This window comes from Rhinoraja longicauda, chromosome 28, assembly GCF_053455715.1.
Source record: "Rhinoraja longicauda isolate Sanriku21f chromosome 28, sRhiLon1.1, whole genome shotgun sequence".
NCBI lineage: Eukaryota > Metazoa > Chordata > Chondrichthyes > Rajiformes > Arhynchobatidae > Rhinoraja > Rhinoraja longicauda.
Window position 1 is genome coordinate 32,605,832 of NC_135980.1, and position 16,987 is coordinate 32,622,818.

Genomic DNA, 16,987 nt, shown 5'->3' on the forward strand with positions numbered 1-16,987 from the left:
CTGGAGTTTGGTTTCTGGATGTTAATTGGCCTTAAGGATGGGGAGGTAGATTGAATAATGACGCCCGATTATTGTTATTTTGTTATATGTTGTTAAGTGACGACTCGTGCCGCAAAAAATAATCCAATGTTGTGACACCCCACTGCTCATGGAAGACACAGGAACCTTTGAGGTGGTAGAGTATCCAATATAAGTATTCTAATTTAACAAAGTCCTCTGTTTGCTATCCTAAATATATTATCAAAAACTTACCTAGAACTTAATTCTAATGAGATGACTTTAAGGCATGGGGAATTGGGATTCACCTGTAACAGTGATCTTAGATATAGGTGTCATTGAAAAAAAAAAAGCAGAACAGCCGAGGTTTAATCACTTGAATCAGACTAACAACAAAAAGAAATTCATCTATATATGCTACATCTTCCCAAAGGTACTCAGCCTTGTAGAGCTGGGCTCTACGGATAGAACTGCTGCTAGCTCTGTTGAGAATGACATTGTTACTAGATTATGTTAAACTATCAGAATTCCAGTATATGTTGAAAATGTGCACCAAAATATACAATTACAAATATACAAAATACACCCAAAGAACAATTAAAGTAGCACAATAAACATACTTTTTTTAGTGTTGCAACCAGATCACTATGTTTCTGCAAGAGTTGTGTTGTGACTTGCAATGTTCGTAGTTCTTCAAGTGCTTCCACACACTTCTTTACATCCTACAAGACATCAAGAATTGAAATGTAATAACTCTGATTAATGTGTGTAGTTTGCTTTGCTTTCAGTTCCGTTACATTACATTCCATAGACCCCATACATTCCTTTTTGTTCAGTTTTGGTACATGTGCTAGCTGTCACAAGCTGGTCAACGGTGCCAGCTTCAAAGTTTGTACTTGCTTCTCATTTGGCTCCTGTCAAACACTGTACATACAGAGCAACCCCAAGCCAGTGGTAACACACACTGCTTCTCAGGCAGGGCCCGATCTTTATCAATGGGGACAGTGTGAAGAGAGTGTCCAGCTTCAAGTTTCTGGGCACTCACATTTCGGAGGACCTCACATGGTCCAATAACACTGCTGCGCTGGTTAAGAAGGCACAGCAACGACTGTTCTACCCAAGAACACTGAAAAAGTCTGGTCTACCCCAACAGCTGCTGACGACATTCTATCGCTGCACCATAGAGAGCATCCTAACACATGGCATCCCTGTGTGGTATCTCAGCTGCACGGAGGCAGAGAGAAAAGCTCTTCAGCGGGTAGTCCATAGAGCTCAGAGGACCATCGGAACACAGCTACCAGCCTTGGAGGGCATCTACAACACACGATGCCTCAGAAAAGCCACCAGCATCCACAAAGGCTCTTCACACCCCTGCAACAGTCTGTTCGAACTTCTACCATCAGGCAGACGATACAAGGCCTTCTACGCCCGCACCTCCAGACTCAGGAACAGCTTCATCCTCAGGGCCATAGCTGCTATGAACCGGTCCTTCTGAGCCGGATGATCACATCGCACAGTGAACCGGCACAGACCTACTTGCACTTTATTCTGTTTTAAAACTGTTCCAATTTGTTTCATTGGGTTGTTTAAATTAATACTGACTAGCTAATTAATTTATTGCATCGTATGGGAGGCGCATTCCCAATCTCGTTGTACCCTGTACAATGGCAATAAAGATATATTGTATTGTATTGTACTAGTGCCACCTGGCGGCATACCACAAACTAGGCATTTTGTACCGTGTTTCACATATGCAGCAAAGCTCCTTCCACGTTTATTTTGTTTCTTCGTGACATAATTAGTTTACTGACACTACAGATCATTTATTTGTACCAGAATGTCAAGTTGTGTGGTAGTTATATTTTTCTGGAAGCAAAATGACTTGACTTTTGCCATGTGCTAATTTTCCTCTTGTTTATATCCTCACTACTTCTACTCTTGCAAAATACATATTTACTGATGTCATGTTGAAGAATGTGATTGTTTTAATATGGTGTGGAAAATTAGAATGATTATTCTATGTAGATGCTCAATTAAGTAATATTCTATATACAAACATTTAGTTTAGCTTAGAGATACAGCGCCGAAACAGGTCCTTTGGCCCACCGAACCCATGCCCACCACGATCACCTGTACACTAATTCTATCCTACATAATAGGGACAATTTACAGAAGCCAATCAACCCTGTACATCTTTGGAATGTGGGAGGAAACCGGAGGGAGAAAGCCCATGCGGTCACAGGGAGAACGTACAAACTCTGTACAGACAGCACCTGTAGTCAGGATCAGGTCTCTGGCGCTGTGAGGCAGCAACCCCAATGCTGTGCCGCCCCAATTAACTATTACATTTCTAATTAATTTTTAAAAACACCATACGTTGTGAACTTGACCTCCATCGATCCAAATTCAACTATATTTGTTGGAATTCCTTCATAGAAATGTGGCTAATGAGAGTTAATTACATATGAATGTGCATAAACTCAGAGAAATCAATTTGACATCAATAATTTCCCCTCAAAGTCAGGCTATACTGTACAGGCAATCCTCATGTTAAAGGGTCTCGACCTGAAACATCACCCATTCCTTCTCTCAAGAGATGCTGCCTGTCCCGCTGAGTTACTCCAGCTTTTTGTGTCTATCTCATGTTACACCATACGGTTAATGGAAATTTGCCCTTAAAGAATTCACAAATCACTCTTGATGGATTTGAGATACGGAATAAATTCCATTCTCATCGAATGTTTGTGTAAAAAAATGTACAAATTTCTTTCAACTCGTATTTGCGGATGATGCAGTTTAACATTACAGAAAATCAAATATTGATTCTGTCCAGGAACACTCTGCAGGGGTCACCTGTAGTTATCAAACTAATATTTTAATACTGGTTATCCAAAATTCATCTGATGAAATAATTACATATTACAAGCAACCTTGGGCAACAGGGTTCCTTGCCACTTGTGGATTGGAAATCTGCCCAACATCAACAAAAACAATGGAAGAATTGTTTTGCACAAATTGACTTTAATTTTGTAGTGCAGATTGGTAACTTTAAATCCCCTTTTAAGAGACTAAAATTTAAGAGTTTTATTCTATTTTTCTTGCATTCTACATTAGCCAACTTCTTTCCAACAGAAACACTGGCCTTTCAATACAGGTCGCTACTGATACTCACAGGATTGTCAACCTTCAGAGCATGTTTAATGTCAGTGTGTATTTTCTGAAGCTTCTGTTCTGCTGTCATTTCTGTGAAACAAAGAAAACGTCATCAGAATTTGTTGGCTTTGCTATAGTAAGCCTTAATAAACCACAAGATGGAGCAGCATGAAGATGGCGAATCAGATGAATGTTCGCTCAGTTTTCACCACTTGCTTAATCTATTGGTAATGTGTGTACAGAAACTAAAGTCAATTAAGATTATGCTGCTGTCAGCCTAGAAAAGGATCTGTTGTAACTGCACAATCTTGGATTCACAAAATTCCCTGGGAGTGGCTATGCTATCGTTAAATTACAAAACTAATGTCACCAAGTCTAAATTGATAACCTTGAGCAATAATTTAAAACCACTATGGGATATACCTTTTTTCTTTTCTATTTTTTTAGCTTGTAACTTTTCTTCTTTCTTCTTTTCCTGTTCTGCCTTGGCTGTCCTGCACAGAAAATAATTATTTAAAAAATGTAAAATGTACAAGTTATAATAATGTAATAATTTAGGCAACCAATCTGCACGCAGCATGCAAAACTGTGATAATGGCCAAATAACTAGATATTGAGCGAGGATTAAATTGGAATTATATCCCCAGGCAAAATTCTCTTGTGATCTTTCAGAATCCTGGGATTAATTTATTTACCCTAGGATGCTTCCTGTCATTGGTTCAATGACACTGACAGCCCTCCACAATTTTGCGAGATAGTTATTCTTATGCACAAGTAAACCCTCATTCCATTGGCAATATCATAATCAAAACCAAACTGAACTTCAAAAGGAGACACAGGGAACTATAGATGCTAGAATCTCAAGAAAAAACCCCACTAGATTAGAAACATAAAAAAGGTGCAGGAGTAGGCCAATCGGCCCTTTGGCCCAGCATCACCATTCAATATGATCATGGCTGACCATCCAAAATCAATACCCCGTTCCGGCTTTTTCCCCATATCCCTTGATTCCCTTAGCCCTAAGAGCTAAATCTAACTCTCTTGGAAACAGCGAGACAAGCAACATCTGTGGAGGGAACAGATAGGCAAAGTCTTAGGTTGGGACTCTTCTTCAGAAGGGCCATTGCTAGGTTGCTAGAGCTATGTGGCATCATTAGTCCACAAACCTGAATGTCTGCTTGTTCCACCTTTGTATGGGTAACCCAGAAACAAGGTGGTACTTTACTGGATAATTACACCTTGAACAAATGTTGATTTTCTTTGAAGGTAACACTGAATAAAGAATTAGGTGCTGAAAGCGGAATTGTCGTAAGAAACATAACTCACCTTTCTTTGTGTCGATCCTCCAGCTTACGTTTTCTTTCTTTTTGTTCTCTCTCTTTTTTCGATTTGTTTGTGGGTTCAGGAAGTGGTTTCTTTGGCTTTTTTTTCACCTATAAATAAAGTGATGTGCTCCCATTCACTTTTTAAACGACACTTTATGTAGACAGTAATGAACCTCCCCAACTTATGAAGCTCGTACAAACATTTGGGAGACTGGCGGAATAGTTCTGCCAACTGTTGTGGAGCTGCAGGCATCTTCTACGATGTGAGAACTCAGCTAACAGCAATATCTGAATGGTTGACTTGAATGTCCAGGTCTAACTACATGTTGCCCTTGTTTGGTGTATGTTTTTATTTAATATTGCGGGTGGCTGCTTTTTTGATTTGCAAACTGTTTGGGTTAAGAGCAGTTCTCAGGAATAAGGTCTTCATAACCTACTGAGAACCTGTATAAAGAAATGCTCCGTTGACCAAGATGATTGATTGCAAATAAAAGTCTGGTCCCATAAAAGCATCAATCTGCTTTCTTCGGCTTATTCTGCAGTCAACACAAGTTACTTTTGTAAAATATTGCAGAGTATATTTGCATTCAGTTTTTAGCATTGGTATAGAATAGTCTCCAATGCAAATCCAAAATCAGAATCTGAACTGATGCTACATTAAAGTCAGACTCCACATACAGTCTGATAGAAAAATTGTAAAACCTCCTCTCCAATAAAACCCAGCCCAAACCATGCCGACTCAACCAAAGTGTGTGGGGATAGATTCCTTGTGCCTTACCCACCAGTGCGGCAATGTGCGTTACACAATGCCACATACATTTGAAATTTAATCAAACTATAACAATGCAAACACTGGAAATTAGAAATAAAACAGAAAATGAAATAGAGTATACCGTTCATACAGTACAGTACAAAGTTCCGTGTTATAATTGCCCTCAGTGTGGTTTCTTTCCAGTGCTTTCGGGATTTATTAATGACCATCTTAGATCTATGACATCCTAGTTTTGAATAATTTAAATGTCATCAACCCATACATTTCTTAAATATACTAGAATCGATTATGATTCTCATTTCTTAATTTTGAAATGATCTTCCAATCTTGTAATTGTCTCATCAGCTGTCAGAACACAGCACTGAACGTTACAAATGGTACAGGACCAGACAACATCAAGTTAGGAAAAGGGGGCGTACAACGAGATCTGGGTGTCCTAGTGCATCAGTCACTGAAAGTAAACTTGCAGGTACAGCAGGCAGTGAAGAAAGCCAATGGAATGTTGGCCTTCATAACACGAGGAGTTGAGTATAGGAGCAAAGAGGTCCTTCTGCAGTTGACAGGGCCCTAGTGAGACCGCACCTGGAGTACTGTGTGCAGTTTTGGTCTCCAAATTTGAGGAAGGATATTCTTGCTATTGAGGGCGTGCAGCATAGGTTTACTAGGTCAATTCCCAGAATGGCGGGACTGCCGTATGTTGAAAGACTGGAGCGACTAGGCTTGTATACACTGGAATTTAGAAGGATGAGAGGGGATCTTATCGAAACGTATAAGATTATTAAGGGGTTGGACACGTTAGAGGCAGGAAACATGTTCCCAATGTTGGGGGAGTCCAGAACCATGGGCCACAGTTTAAGAATAAGGGGTAGGCCATTTAGAACGGAAATGAGGAAAAACTTTTTCAGTCAGAGAGTTGTGAATCTGTGGAATTCTCTGCCTCAGAAGGCAGTGGAGGCCAATTCTCTGAATGCATTCAAGAGAGAGCTAGATAGAGCTCTTGAGGATAGCGGAGTCAGGGCGTATGGGGAGAAGGCAGGAACGGGGTACTGATTGAGAATGATCAGCCATGATCACATTGAAGCTCGAAGGGCCAAATGGCCTACTCCTGCACCTATTGTCTATCTCAGTTGTAATACCTGCTAACTGCTCTGCTAGCCAACCTGTTCCAATACAACATTTGCATCCACCCAACTATGTGGAAAATTGCCCAAGTATGAAATTATATTACAAACTTGCTTATAAAGCAGGATATTGGACTGAATTTCGTCCAATATTGGATGACAAATAAAGCTATCTTGAATCTTGAATCTCTTGAATCTTGAATAATCAAGCTCATTACCACCCAAATCAATCTACTTTTAATAATCAACGAAGCTGTAGAAACTATCACCAACAGTGCTTTCCAGCTGCATTTACTCATAAAAAATCAACTCACTGATGCCATTTAGAGGTTTTCCAGGATCAGTCTTCCCTAGACCTTTTCAAGCCTTGGTCCAAATATAGCCCAAATAGCGAAGTGCAAATATGAAGCAAGAGTGACTGCCTTTGATATCAAGGCAGCATTTGACCAAGCGGCATCAAGGTGCCCTAGTAAATCAGGTCAATGAAAATCCATCTATGATTGATAGAGGTTAATCGCCCTAATACTAGAACCTCTTTGAAACTTTTCTCAAGGCAGATTCCTGGACTCCACCATCTTCAGTTGCTTCATCAATAAACTTTTTTTTCCCATCACAAAGATGTTAACAGATAATTGCATAATTCCTAAGCAAATGAAGCTATCCAGATCTGCATTCAACATGACCGTTGACAACATTTAACTGTGGACAAATGTGGCAAATAATATTTGTACCACAAAAAAGCCCAATCATGACCACCTCCGATGTGAGAGTCTTACCATCTACTTTCATGTTCAGTGGTATTGTTATGGCCAGGTCTCAACATTAACATTTTATTGGTTACATTCAACTAAAAGTGAACTAGACTAGCCACATAACATTGCAAATACAATTGTATGGAGATGTCTAATCCTGCTCTAGCCCCCCCACCCCCCTCCCACTAAATCAAGGCCTTTCCATTTTTCCATCGTCTACAAAGCCAGTCCAAAGTGTGGTACTGTGCAATCCACTTGCCAGAATGTGTGCAGTACCAACAACTCTCAAGATACCATTCAAGACGAAGCACCTACTTGATTGACAACCCACCAACTACCCCAAACAACCATTCCCTTCACCACCAGCTCAGAGTCTGCAGTGTGTACCATCTCTTACAAGTATTGCAGTTACTCCAAGCTACTCCTACAGTAGCCCCGAAACACACAATCTCTACCACCATGAAGGACAAGGGCAATAAATGAAAAGTTGTATCAGGTGGAACACAACGACCTCCAGGACCCCCACCAAGTGAACTGGAAATAAAATCTCTGGTTCTGTATTGCCATGTCTATATCCAGGAACTCCCTCCGCAACATCACTGTAAGAGTACCTTCATCAGAAGGGAGCTCCCCACCACCACATTGAGCACTATGGAAGGGCAATAAATGCTGACCTTGCAAATTACATACTGGTAATAAAAAATAATTAAAAAAATTATATTAGTTTTACTTTGCAGCTCAGAAACATGCCCTTCGGCCCACCAAGTCGATGCCAACCAGCGATCACCCCATACTATCCTAGCACTAATCTGCACACTATGGACAATTTACAATTTTATCAAAGTCAATTAACCTACAAACCTGAACATCTTTGGAGTATGGGAGGAAACAAGAGTATTCGGAGAAAACCCACTCCGTCACAAGGAGAATGTACAAACTCTGTACAAACAGCACCCGTAGTCAGGATTGAAGCTGGGTCTCTGAAGCCTTAAGGCAGCCACTCTACCGCAGCACCATCATGCTGCCCTTAGTTGCTGCACCCTTGTGCCTTTAAAAAAATTACCAGTCTGGTTTCTGTATTGTTACAGTAATAATATTCAAGTCTAGAAATAACATGAAAAATTTATAACCAAAGGAAAGATATAAAAGGCCACTAAATTTTAATAAGCACTACTTGTATTACTCACAAATTTGTTGTTTTATTATGATTACGTATTAAATAATCTGCAAGGACTTAAAAGAATGATCCAGGTTGTAACAGTAGTATGCACTCATCATAAACAACTAATGACCACTGAAACTGTGACTAAAATGAGTTCAGATCTAAACACAATTAAAATCTCCGAAACCAAATGTAAATAAATATATTTTTTAATCACCTCCTTTTCCACTGCAGAGTCTGAATCGGAAGAGTATTTCGACTTAGCTCGAACTTTCTTGACCTTTTTTACTGGTTCTTTTTCTACTTCATCAATGAATTTATCCCGATCATCTTCTCTTTCTTTTTCTTCTTTCCGTTTCCGCTTGTCTTCTTCTTCCTCCTCCCTTTCCTTCTCTCTTAATTTCCTCAGCTCTTCCTCCTGTTGTTTCTTTCTCCTTTCTTCTATCTCTCTCTTTCGTTCTTCATCTCTTTTTTTCCAGTCGCTGATTTTATCTTCAGCATCGCTGTCACTGCTAAAATTAAACAATAAGGGTGCACATAGGTTTATAGATTAGACCAAGTGGACCCGTTGGACCCAAACCTCTCTTGCATTGGTGCAGCACCCTGTCCTCCCCCCTCCCCCCCCCCTCCCTCTCTCCTTTTAAACTTTAAAATGTGAATAACTTAAAAAATATAACAGCGATTTCAATGAAACTACTGACATTATCACTAAAGTGACAATGGTGAGTAAAGTGGGCCTAAAATTGTCACGATATCATGTACCGTTTTGGGTGAAGTTCAGTCACAAACAAGTTAACAAACGAGAGTTTTAGTATATAGATGTCAAAAGATCAGATGCATTGGGCTAAATGACTCTCCAATATGGATGTAGGAAAAACTGTGGAAAGATCCAGGGAGGTGATAATGAATCATACTGCCTCCAAGGCAAACAGAATCTTCCTTGTGCAAGGAAACCAAACCACACGCCCTTTGTAGTTTTAGCATGGCCACATTAGAGTAGAGCATTTACTTCCCAAATTTCTTATTGTATCTTCATGATCCAGAACACAAGATCAATTTATTAACTTCTCAGCATTTAAAAATATCTTTTTTTTCCATCCTCTTACCAAAGGATGGAATTTTGCATTCATTCATATTATAATCCATCTGGCTCTTTCTTGCCCATATGTAACCTGACTAAGACTATCTTCCTCATACTTCACACACTCACCTAGCCTTGTATTGTCAGGAAACTACATTACAACATGTCCTTTTTAATTCAACATAGACCGCAAATAAATGCCTGACAGGTACTAATTCTTGTACCACCTGCTTATTTCTACTGTTCTGTCTGCGAGTTGTTATTTCATTTAACAACATTTTACATGATATCAAGGGTCTTTTGGAAATTCAAATGTACTGGTTCCTCCTCAAAAATTATCAGAATTTTCAAACACAATTCCTCTTCCATAAAATCATGTTGTGTATATATATATATATATATATATATATTTATATATATTCCAATATCTTATCCTCAAGACAGAATCAACATTTTCCTAATAATAGAGAACAGTTTAACCAGTCTACATCTCCTCGTTTTTGTTTACTCTTTTTGCTTTCTTGATTTGCAACATTTCCATTTTCTGCAACTGTTCCTGAATCGGGGAAATCTGTGAAGAGCAACCAAGAATGCACCAATTGTGGGTCGAAAGGCCCACTCTGTGCTGCACTCAAGTCAAGTCAAGTTTATTTGTCACATACACAATGTGCAGTGAAATGAAAGTGGCAATGCCTGCTGATTGTGATCCTCTCCGTTTTCACAGCGTGACAGCGGAGGCGCTTGCCTGACCGTAGCATCTGGAACAGTCCATTGTTGGGGTGGCAGGGGTCCCTCATAATCTTGCTTGCTCTCGATCTATACCACCTGATGTATAGGTCCTGCAGGGGGGGGCGAGTGTAGTTCCCATGGTGCGTTCTGCCGACTACTCTATGCAGGGCCTTCCTGTCCTGGGCAGAGCTGTTCCCAAACCAGACTGTAATGTTGCCAGCAGGATGCTCTCTACAGCCCCAGAGTAGAAGCAATGAAGGATCTTCAGAGACACTCTGAATTTCCTCAGCTGTCTAAGGTGGTAAAGGCGCTGCTTTGCCTTACCCACCAGTGCGGCAATGTGCGTTGCCCATGTCAGATCCTCTGATGTGGACTCCCAAGTATTTAAAACTGCTCACCCTATCCACAGTAGACCCATTTATCTCCAGTGGCGTGCGTGTATGTCCTTGGATGTTGAGCCCTTCTAAAGTCCACAATCAGCTCCTTAGTTTTTTTGACATTCAAGAGGAGGCTATTGTCCTGACACCAGAGTGCCAGATCAGCCACCTCCTCCCGGTAGGCCTTCTCATCGTTGTCGGAGATCCGGCCCACCACCACAAACTTGATCAGCAAACTTGATGATGGAGTTTGAGCTGAACCTGGCCACACAGTCATGTGTGTACAGGGAGTACAGTAGGGGGCTAAGGACGCAACCCTGGGGGGATCCTATGTTCAGGGTGAGGGGGTTAGATGTGTGTTCTCCCATCCTGACCACTTGGGGCCTGGCCGTGAGAAAGTCCAGGACCCAGGCACACAGAGGGGTGCTAAGCCCCAGTTCCAGCAGCTTCTCAGCCAGTCTGCTGGGGACTATTGTGTTGAAAGTTGAACTAAGGTCAATGAACAGCATCCACATAGCCCCCCAGCTGTCCAGATGAGCTGGGATGGCAGGACTTTCATATGAAGAAAGACTGGATAGACTCGGCTTGTACTCGCTGGAATTTAGAAGATTGAGGGGGGATCTTATAGAAACTTACAAAATTCTTAAGGGGTTGGACAGGCTAGATGCAGGAAGATTGTTCCCGATGTTGGGGAAGTCCAGAACAAGGGGTCACAGTTTAAGGATAAGGGGGAAGTCTTTTAGGACCGAGATGAGAAAGTTTTTTTTCACACAGAGAGTGGTGAATCTGTGGAATTCTCTGCCACAGAAGGTAGTTGAGGCCAGTTCATTGGCTATATTTAAGAGGGAGTTAGATGTGGCCCTTGTGGCTAAAGGGATCAGGGGGTATGGAGAGAAGGCAGGTACGGGATACTGAGTTGGATGATCAGCCATGATCATATTGAATGGCGGTGCAGGCTCGAAGGGCCGAATGGCCTACTCCTGCACCTATTTTCTATGTTTCTATGAGAGAGAGCGGTGTGCAGAACCTGGGAGACCGCATCATCCGTGGACCTGTTCGGACGGTATGCAAACTGTAGTGGGTCCATGTTGCGAGGAAGGAGGGCACAGATGTACTTCTTGATTAGTCTCTCGAAGCATTTCATGACAACCGAGCTGAGGGCCACCGGTCGGTAGTCATTTAAACAAGCTGGAGAGGCATTCTTTGGCACCGGTCCAATAATGGATCTTTTGAAGCTTGCAGGGACCACAGACTTTGCCAAGGAGAGGTTAAATATCTCTAGGCAATTTATCAGTCCTATAATTTTTCCAGCAATTTCTTTTTCCAATTACATTAGTTATTTTTAAGATATTCTTTCTGATATTAGACTCTTAGATCCCCACAACTTCTGGCACATTTATTTTGTATTTTGCTTTAGTTATTTATTTATTTCCTCATTATAATTTCTTCTGACATCATCAGGAAGACCACTTATTTTTACTACCTTACTTTTCAAACAGTTGTATATGCTCTTACCGTTCTTTATGTATATTTCAGATGTTTACTGTCAGAGAAACATAGAAAAATAGGTGCAAGAATAGGCCATTTGGCACCGCCATTCAATATAATCATGGCTGATCATCTCAAATCAGTACCCCGTTCCTGCTTTTTCCCCATATCCCTCGATTCCGTACTAAGCTCTCTTGAAAACATCCAGTGAATTGGCCTCCGCTGCCTTCTGTGGTAGAGAATTCCACAGATTCACAACTCTCTGGGTGAAAAAGTTTTTCCTCATCTCAGTCCTAAAAGTACAGCAGGCAGTGAAGAAAGCCAATGGAATGTTGGCCTTCATAACAAGAGGAGTTGAGTATAGGAGCAAAGAGGTCCTTCTACAGTTGTACCGGGCCCTGGTGAGACCGCACCTGGAGTACCGTGTGCAGTTTTGGTCTCCAAATTTGAGGAAGGATATTCTTGCTATGGAGGGCGTGCAGCGTAGGTTCACTAGGTTAATTCCCGGAATGGCGGGACTGTCGTATGTTGAAAGGCTGGAGCGATTGGGCTTGTATACACTGGAATTTAGAAGGATGAGGGGGGATCTTATTGAAACATATAAGATAATTAGGGGATTGGACACATTAGAGGCAGGAAACATGTTCCCAATGTTGGGGGAGTCCAGAACAAGGGGCCACAGTTTAAGAATAAGGGGTAGGCCATTTAGAACGGAGATGAGGAAGAACTTTTTCAGTCAGAGAGTGGTGAAGGTGTGGAATTCTCTGCCTCAGAAGGCAGTGGAGGCCAGTTCGTTGGATGCTTTCAAGAGAGAGCTGGATAGAGCTCTTAAGGATAGCGGAGTGAGGGGGTATGGGGAGAAGGCAGGAACGGGGTACTGATTGAGAGTGATCAGCCATGATCGCATTGAATGGCGGTGCTGGCTCGAAGGGCTGAATGGCCTACTCCTGCAACTATTGTCTATTGTCTATTATCTAAATGGCCTACCCCTTATTCTTAAAATGTGACCCCTGGTTCTGGACTCCCCCAACATCGGGAACATATTTCCTGCATCTAGCCTGTCCAATCCTTTAAGAATTTTATATGTTTCTTTGAGATCTCCTTTCATCCTTCTAAATTCCAGTGAATAGAAGCCCAGTCGACCTGTTCTTTCATCATATGTCAGTCCCGCCATCCCGGGAATTAACCAGGTGAACCTATTCTGCACTCCCTCAATAGCAATAACGTCCTGCCTCAAATTAGGAGACCAACATCGCACACAATACTCCAGGTGCGGTCTTACCAGGGCCCTGTACAACCGCAGTAGGATCTCCTTGCTCCTAAACTCAAATCTTCTCGCAATCAAGGCCAACATGCCATTAGCTTTCTTCATTGCCTACTGTACCTGCATACTTACTTTCAGTGACTGATGTACAAGCACCTCCAGGTCATGTTGCACCTTCCCTTTTCCTAATCTGACATAATTCAGATAATAATCTACCTTCCTGTTCTTGCCTCTAAAGTGGATAACCTCAAATTTATCCGCATTATACCCTACCTCCTTTATCTTCTTTTGGGTCTTGACCTAAAAGTTATGTGGGATCACTTTTCCCATGGAGCTCGTATTTCTTAATGATATATACATTCACTTACTGTTATTTATCTCCATGCAAACCTTTACACCTCGTTTTCCACTCTACCGTAGCCTTTTCAACGCTCTTGGTAATTAGTCCAGGATTACAGTTTACATCTGATGTAATATTTTTTTGAATAAATATATCTCACATACCATTGCTCACATACCTACAAGTAGAAGATCTCTTTGCACAATCTTTAACTCAGCTCCTTTACACAAGAATTAAGATACCCAAATTGATTCCATGAAGTTATGGTCCAGGAAACTGTCCTGAATACACTAATGAGCCAAAATATCATGTCATCATGGGCTACGCAGCCCCGTACGCAGCAGGGTGCGATGCACTGTGTATTGTGACATATTCCTCATGTGACCACCATTAAAATTTTCTGTGACTTGTGCCACAGTAGACCTTCTGTCGGTTCGGACCAGACGGGATAGCCTTCGTTGCCCTCGTGCATCGATGAGCCTTGGGCGCCCAACACCCTGTCGCCGGTTTGTGGTTTGTCCCTCCTTGGACCACTGTCGGTAGGTACTCACCACTGCTGACCAGGAGCACCCCACAAGCCTTGTCGTTTCAGAGATGCTCTGACCCAGTCGTCTGGCCAGAACAATTTGTCAAAGTCACTCAGGTCTTTACTCCTGCCCATTTCTCCTGCATCCAACACATCAACTTCAAGAACTGCCTGTTCACTTGCTGCCTAATATATCCCACCCCTTGAAAGGTGCCATTAACAAGATAATCAATGCTCTTCACTTCACCTGTCAGTGGTCATGATGTTTTGGCTCATCGGTGTATATTCTATTCACTCATCCTCCAATCTACATTTGTAAATTTACTTTGCTCATTTTATATGAATATTAAAATCTCCCAGGGTATTTGCATTACCTTTGCTCCAAGTTCTTAATTCTTGATTATTGTTCTTTCTAACACTGTTGCTGCTGCATCGAGTATTCGCACCAGTGTTCTTTTTAACCCTGATTATCTCTTACTGATCCTAATTCTAGACCAACATTAGTGCTTATTACTCTGATAAGCCATACTCTTCTCTTCTAATCATTCAATTCCTTGGAATATTTAACAACCAACTTTGGTTAAAATGCAACTGCATCTCTGGTGCATTTAGATCAAACCCATTAATCTTTATTTGTGGTATTAGTTCATCTAACATGTTATGAATGACTTCCATACAGAAACAGCATCTTTAATACGGCTAAACAAGGTCGACAGGGTAGTTAAACTTTTATAATATATAAAATGTTATTCCATAATATATAGACACCTTATTATAGGTCATATTGTCAATTCATTTTTCATCTAAGCTAGTATGAATTACTAAATATTTTAGAAATTCACACTTGTCTATGTGCAAAATGAAATGTTCTCAGCCATTTGACTAACCTGAGGCTGCTAGAAACTGAAGGTAACCTCTCAATTTTTGGCTTCCTGCCTCGTGGTTTAGGAGTTTTCTTTCGAGCTGCTGAAGAGAAGGATAAGGATATCTCAAAACTGGATTAATTCGACGTGCATATGTGGTTCACTAGATTAAACAATACAATTTCACCTGTTATACTAACAACATAAGGAATCTTTAAAATAGAATACAGATTTTAATATTTGTGAGAGAACTCAAAAGAAATTAATTTAACGCGCCAGAACTTGCTGCCATCAACAAATTACTCATTCTCCCTGGTAATATGTACAAATTGGAAATTTTGCCTTTGAAGATCCCTGATTTGGGCACTGATAAAATTGTCCGTCAAATCCAAATGATCAGGTCACTTATGTGGCAGAAAATTGTGCAAATTAATGCAGTCATACAGGTGGGAATGAACAAACCACCCTGTAAAAGGACTGATGGGAAAGCTCACAGCTAGATTAATTATGATCTGAAGGAGCATCCCATCCCAAAGTCACCTATTCGTAAACTCCAGAGATGCTAGACACAAAATGCTGGAGTAACTCAGCGGGTCAGGCAGCATCTCTGTTTCAGTTTCAGTTTAGTTTATTGTCATGTGTAAGTATAAAGCTTTTGTTGCATGCTAACCAGTCAGCAGAAAGACAATACTTGATTACAACTGAGCCATTTACAGCATATAGACGATACATGGGAATGGAATAATGTTTAGTGCAAGTTGAAGCCAGCAAAGTCCGATCAGGGATAGTCCAAGGGTCACCAAAGAGGTAGATAAAAGTTCAGCACTACTCTCTAATTGTGGTAGAATGATTCAGATGCCTGATAACAGCTGGGAAGAAACTGTCCCTGAATCTGGAGGTGTGCATTTTCATACTTCTATACCTTTTGCCTGATGAGAGGGGAGAAGAGGGAGTGGCCAGGGTGCGACTCATCCTTGATTATGCTGCTGGCCTTGCCGAGGCAGCGCGAGATATACACCGATCAGCCAAAACGTTATGACAATTGACAGGCAAAGTGAATAACATTGATTATCTTGTTACAATGGCACCTGTGAAGGGGTGGGATATATTAGGCAGCAAGTGAACAGTCAGTTCTTGAAGTTGATGTGTTGGATGCAGGAGAAATGGGCAGGAGTAAAGACCTGAGCGACTTTGACAAGGGCCAAATTGTTCTGGCCAGACGACTGGGTCAGAGCATCTCTGAAACAGCAAGGCTTGTGGGGTGCTCCCGTTCAGCAGTGGTACCTACCAACAGTGGTCCGAGGAGGGACAAACCACAAACAGGGTGTTGGGCGCCCAAGACTCATCGATGCGCGAGGGCAACGAAGGCTATCCCGTCAGGTCCGAACCGACAGAAGGTCTACTGTGGCACAAGTCACAGAAACGTTTAATGGTGGTCACGGGAGGAATGTGTCACAATACACCGCACCCTGCTGCGTATGGCGCTCCACACGGAGGACCAACAGCATATTAGGCACGTGGTCATAATGTTTTGGTTCATTAGGTCATAATGTTTTGGCTGATCGTTGTAAATCAAGTCAAAGGAAGGGGGGTTGGTTTGTGTGATAGTCTGGGCTGCATCCACAATTCACTGCAATTTCTTACGGTCTTGGATGGAGCTGTTCCCAAACCAAACTGTGATGCATCCTGATAAAATGTTTTCTATGGTGCACCTGTAGAAGTTGCTGAATATTGTAGGGAACATGCTTAAGCCTTCTAAGGAAGTAGAGGCGTTGGTGTGCTTTCTTAGTCGTTGATTCAATCAGGGTGGTACACAAGAAGTTGTTGGTGATATTGACTCCTAGAAATTTGAAGTTTTCAACCATCCACTTCGGTACCATCAATGCAAACTGGGGTATGTGTACCACTTCGCTTCCTGAAGTCGATCATTATCTCCGTTGACTTGCTGACAGCGAGAGAAAGGTTATTGTCTTGACACCAAGACACAAGGTTCTCGATCTCTTTACTATACTGTCTCATCATTATTTGATATCCGGT

At 41.5% G+C, this 16,987-nt stretch overlaps 1 protein-coding gene across 4 annotated transcripts in view; it reads right to left on the minus strand.

Moving 5' to 3' along the window:
• hdgfl2 (HDGF like 2) overlaps window positions 1-16,987 on the minus strand; it is a 66,301-nt gene that overhangs the window by 16,123 nt on the left and 33,191 nt on the right. For 3 of the 4 annotated variants that reach the window (XM_078423558.1, XM_078423557.1, XM_078423555.1), the window contains exons 8-13: window positions 14,975-15,053; window positions 8,500-8,794; window positions 4,477-4,583; window positions 3,574-3,644; window positions 3,170-3,240; window positions 618-719 (exon numbers count right to left, since the gene is read on the minus strand). In XM_078423558.1, the coding sequence (XP_078279684.1) occupies window positions 618-719; window positions 3,170-3,240; window positions 3,574-3,644; window positions 4,477-4,583; window positions 8,500-8,794; window positions 14,975-15,053 (725 nt within the window). The remainder of the gene's footprint in view (window positions 1-617; window positions 720-3,169; window positions 3,241-3,573; window positions 3,645-4,476; window positions 4,584-8,499; window positions 8,795-14,974; window positions 15,054-16,987) is intronic. The other variant, XM_078423556.1, reaches the window with a different exon arrangement.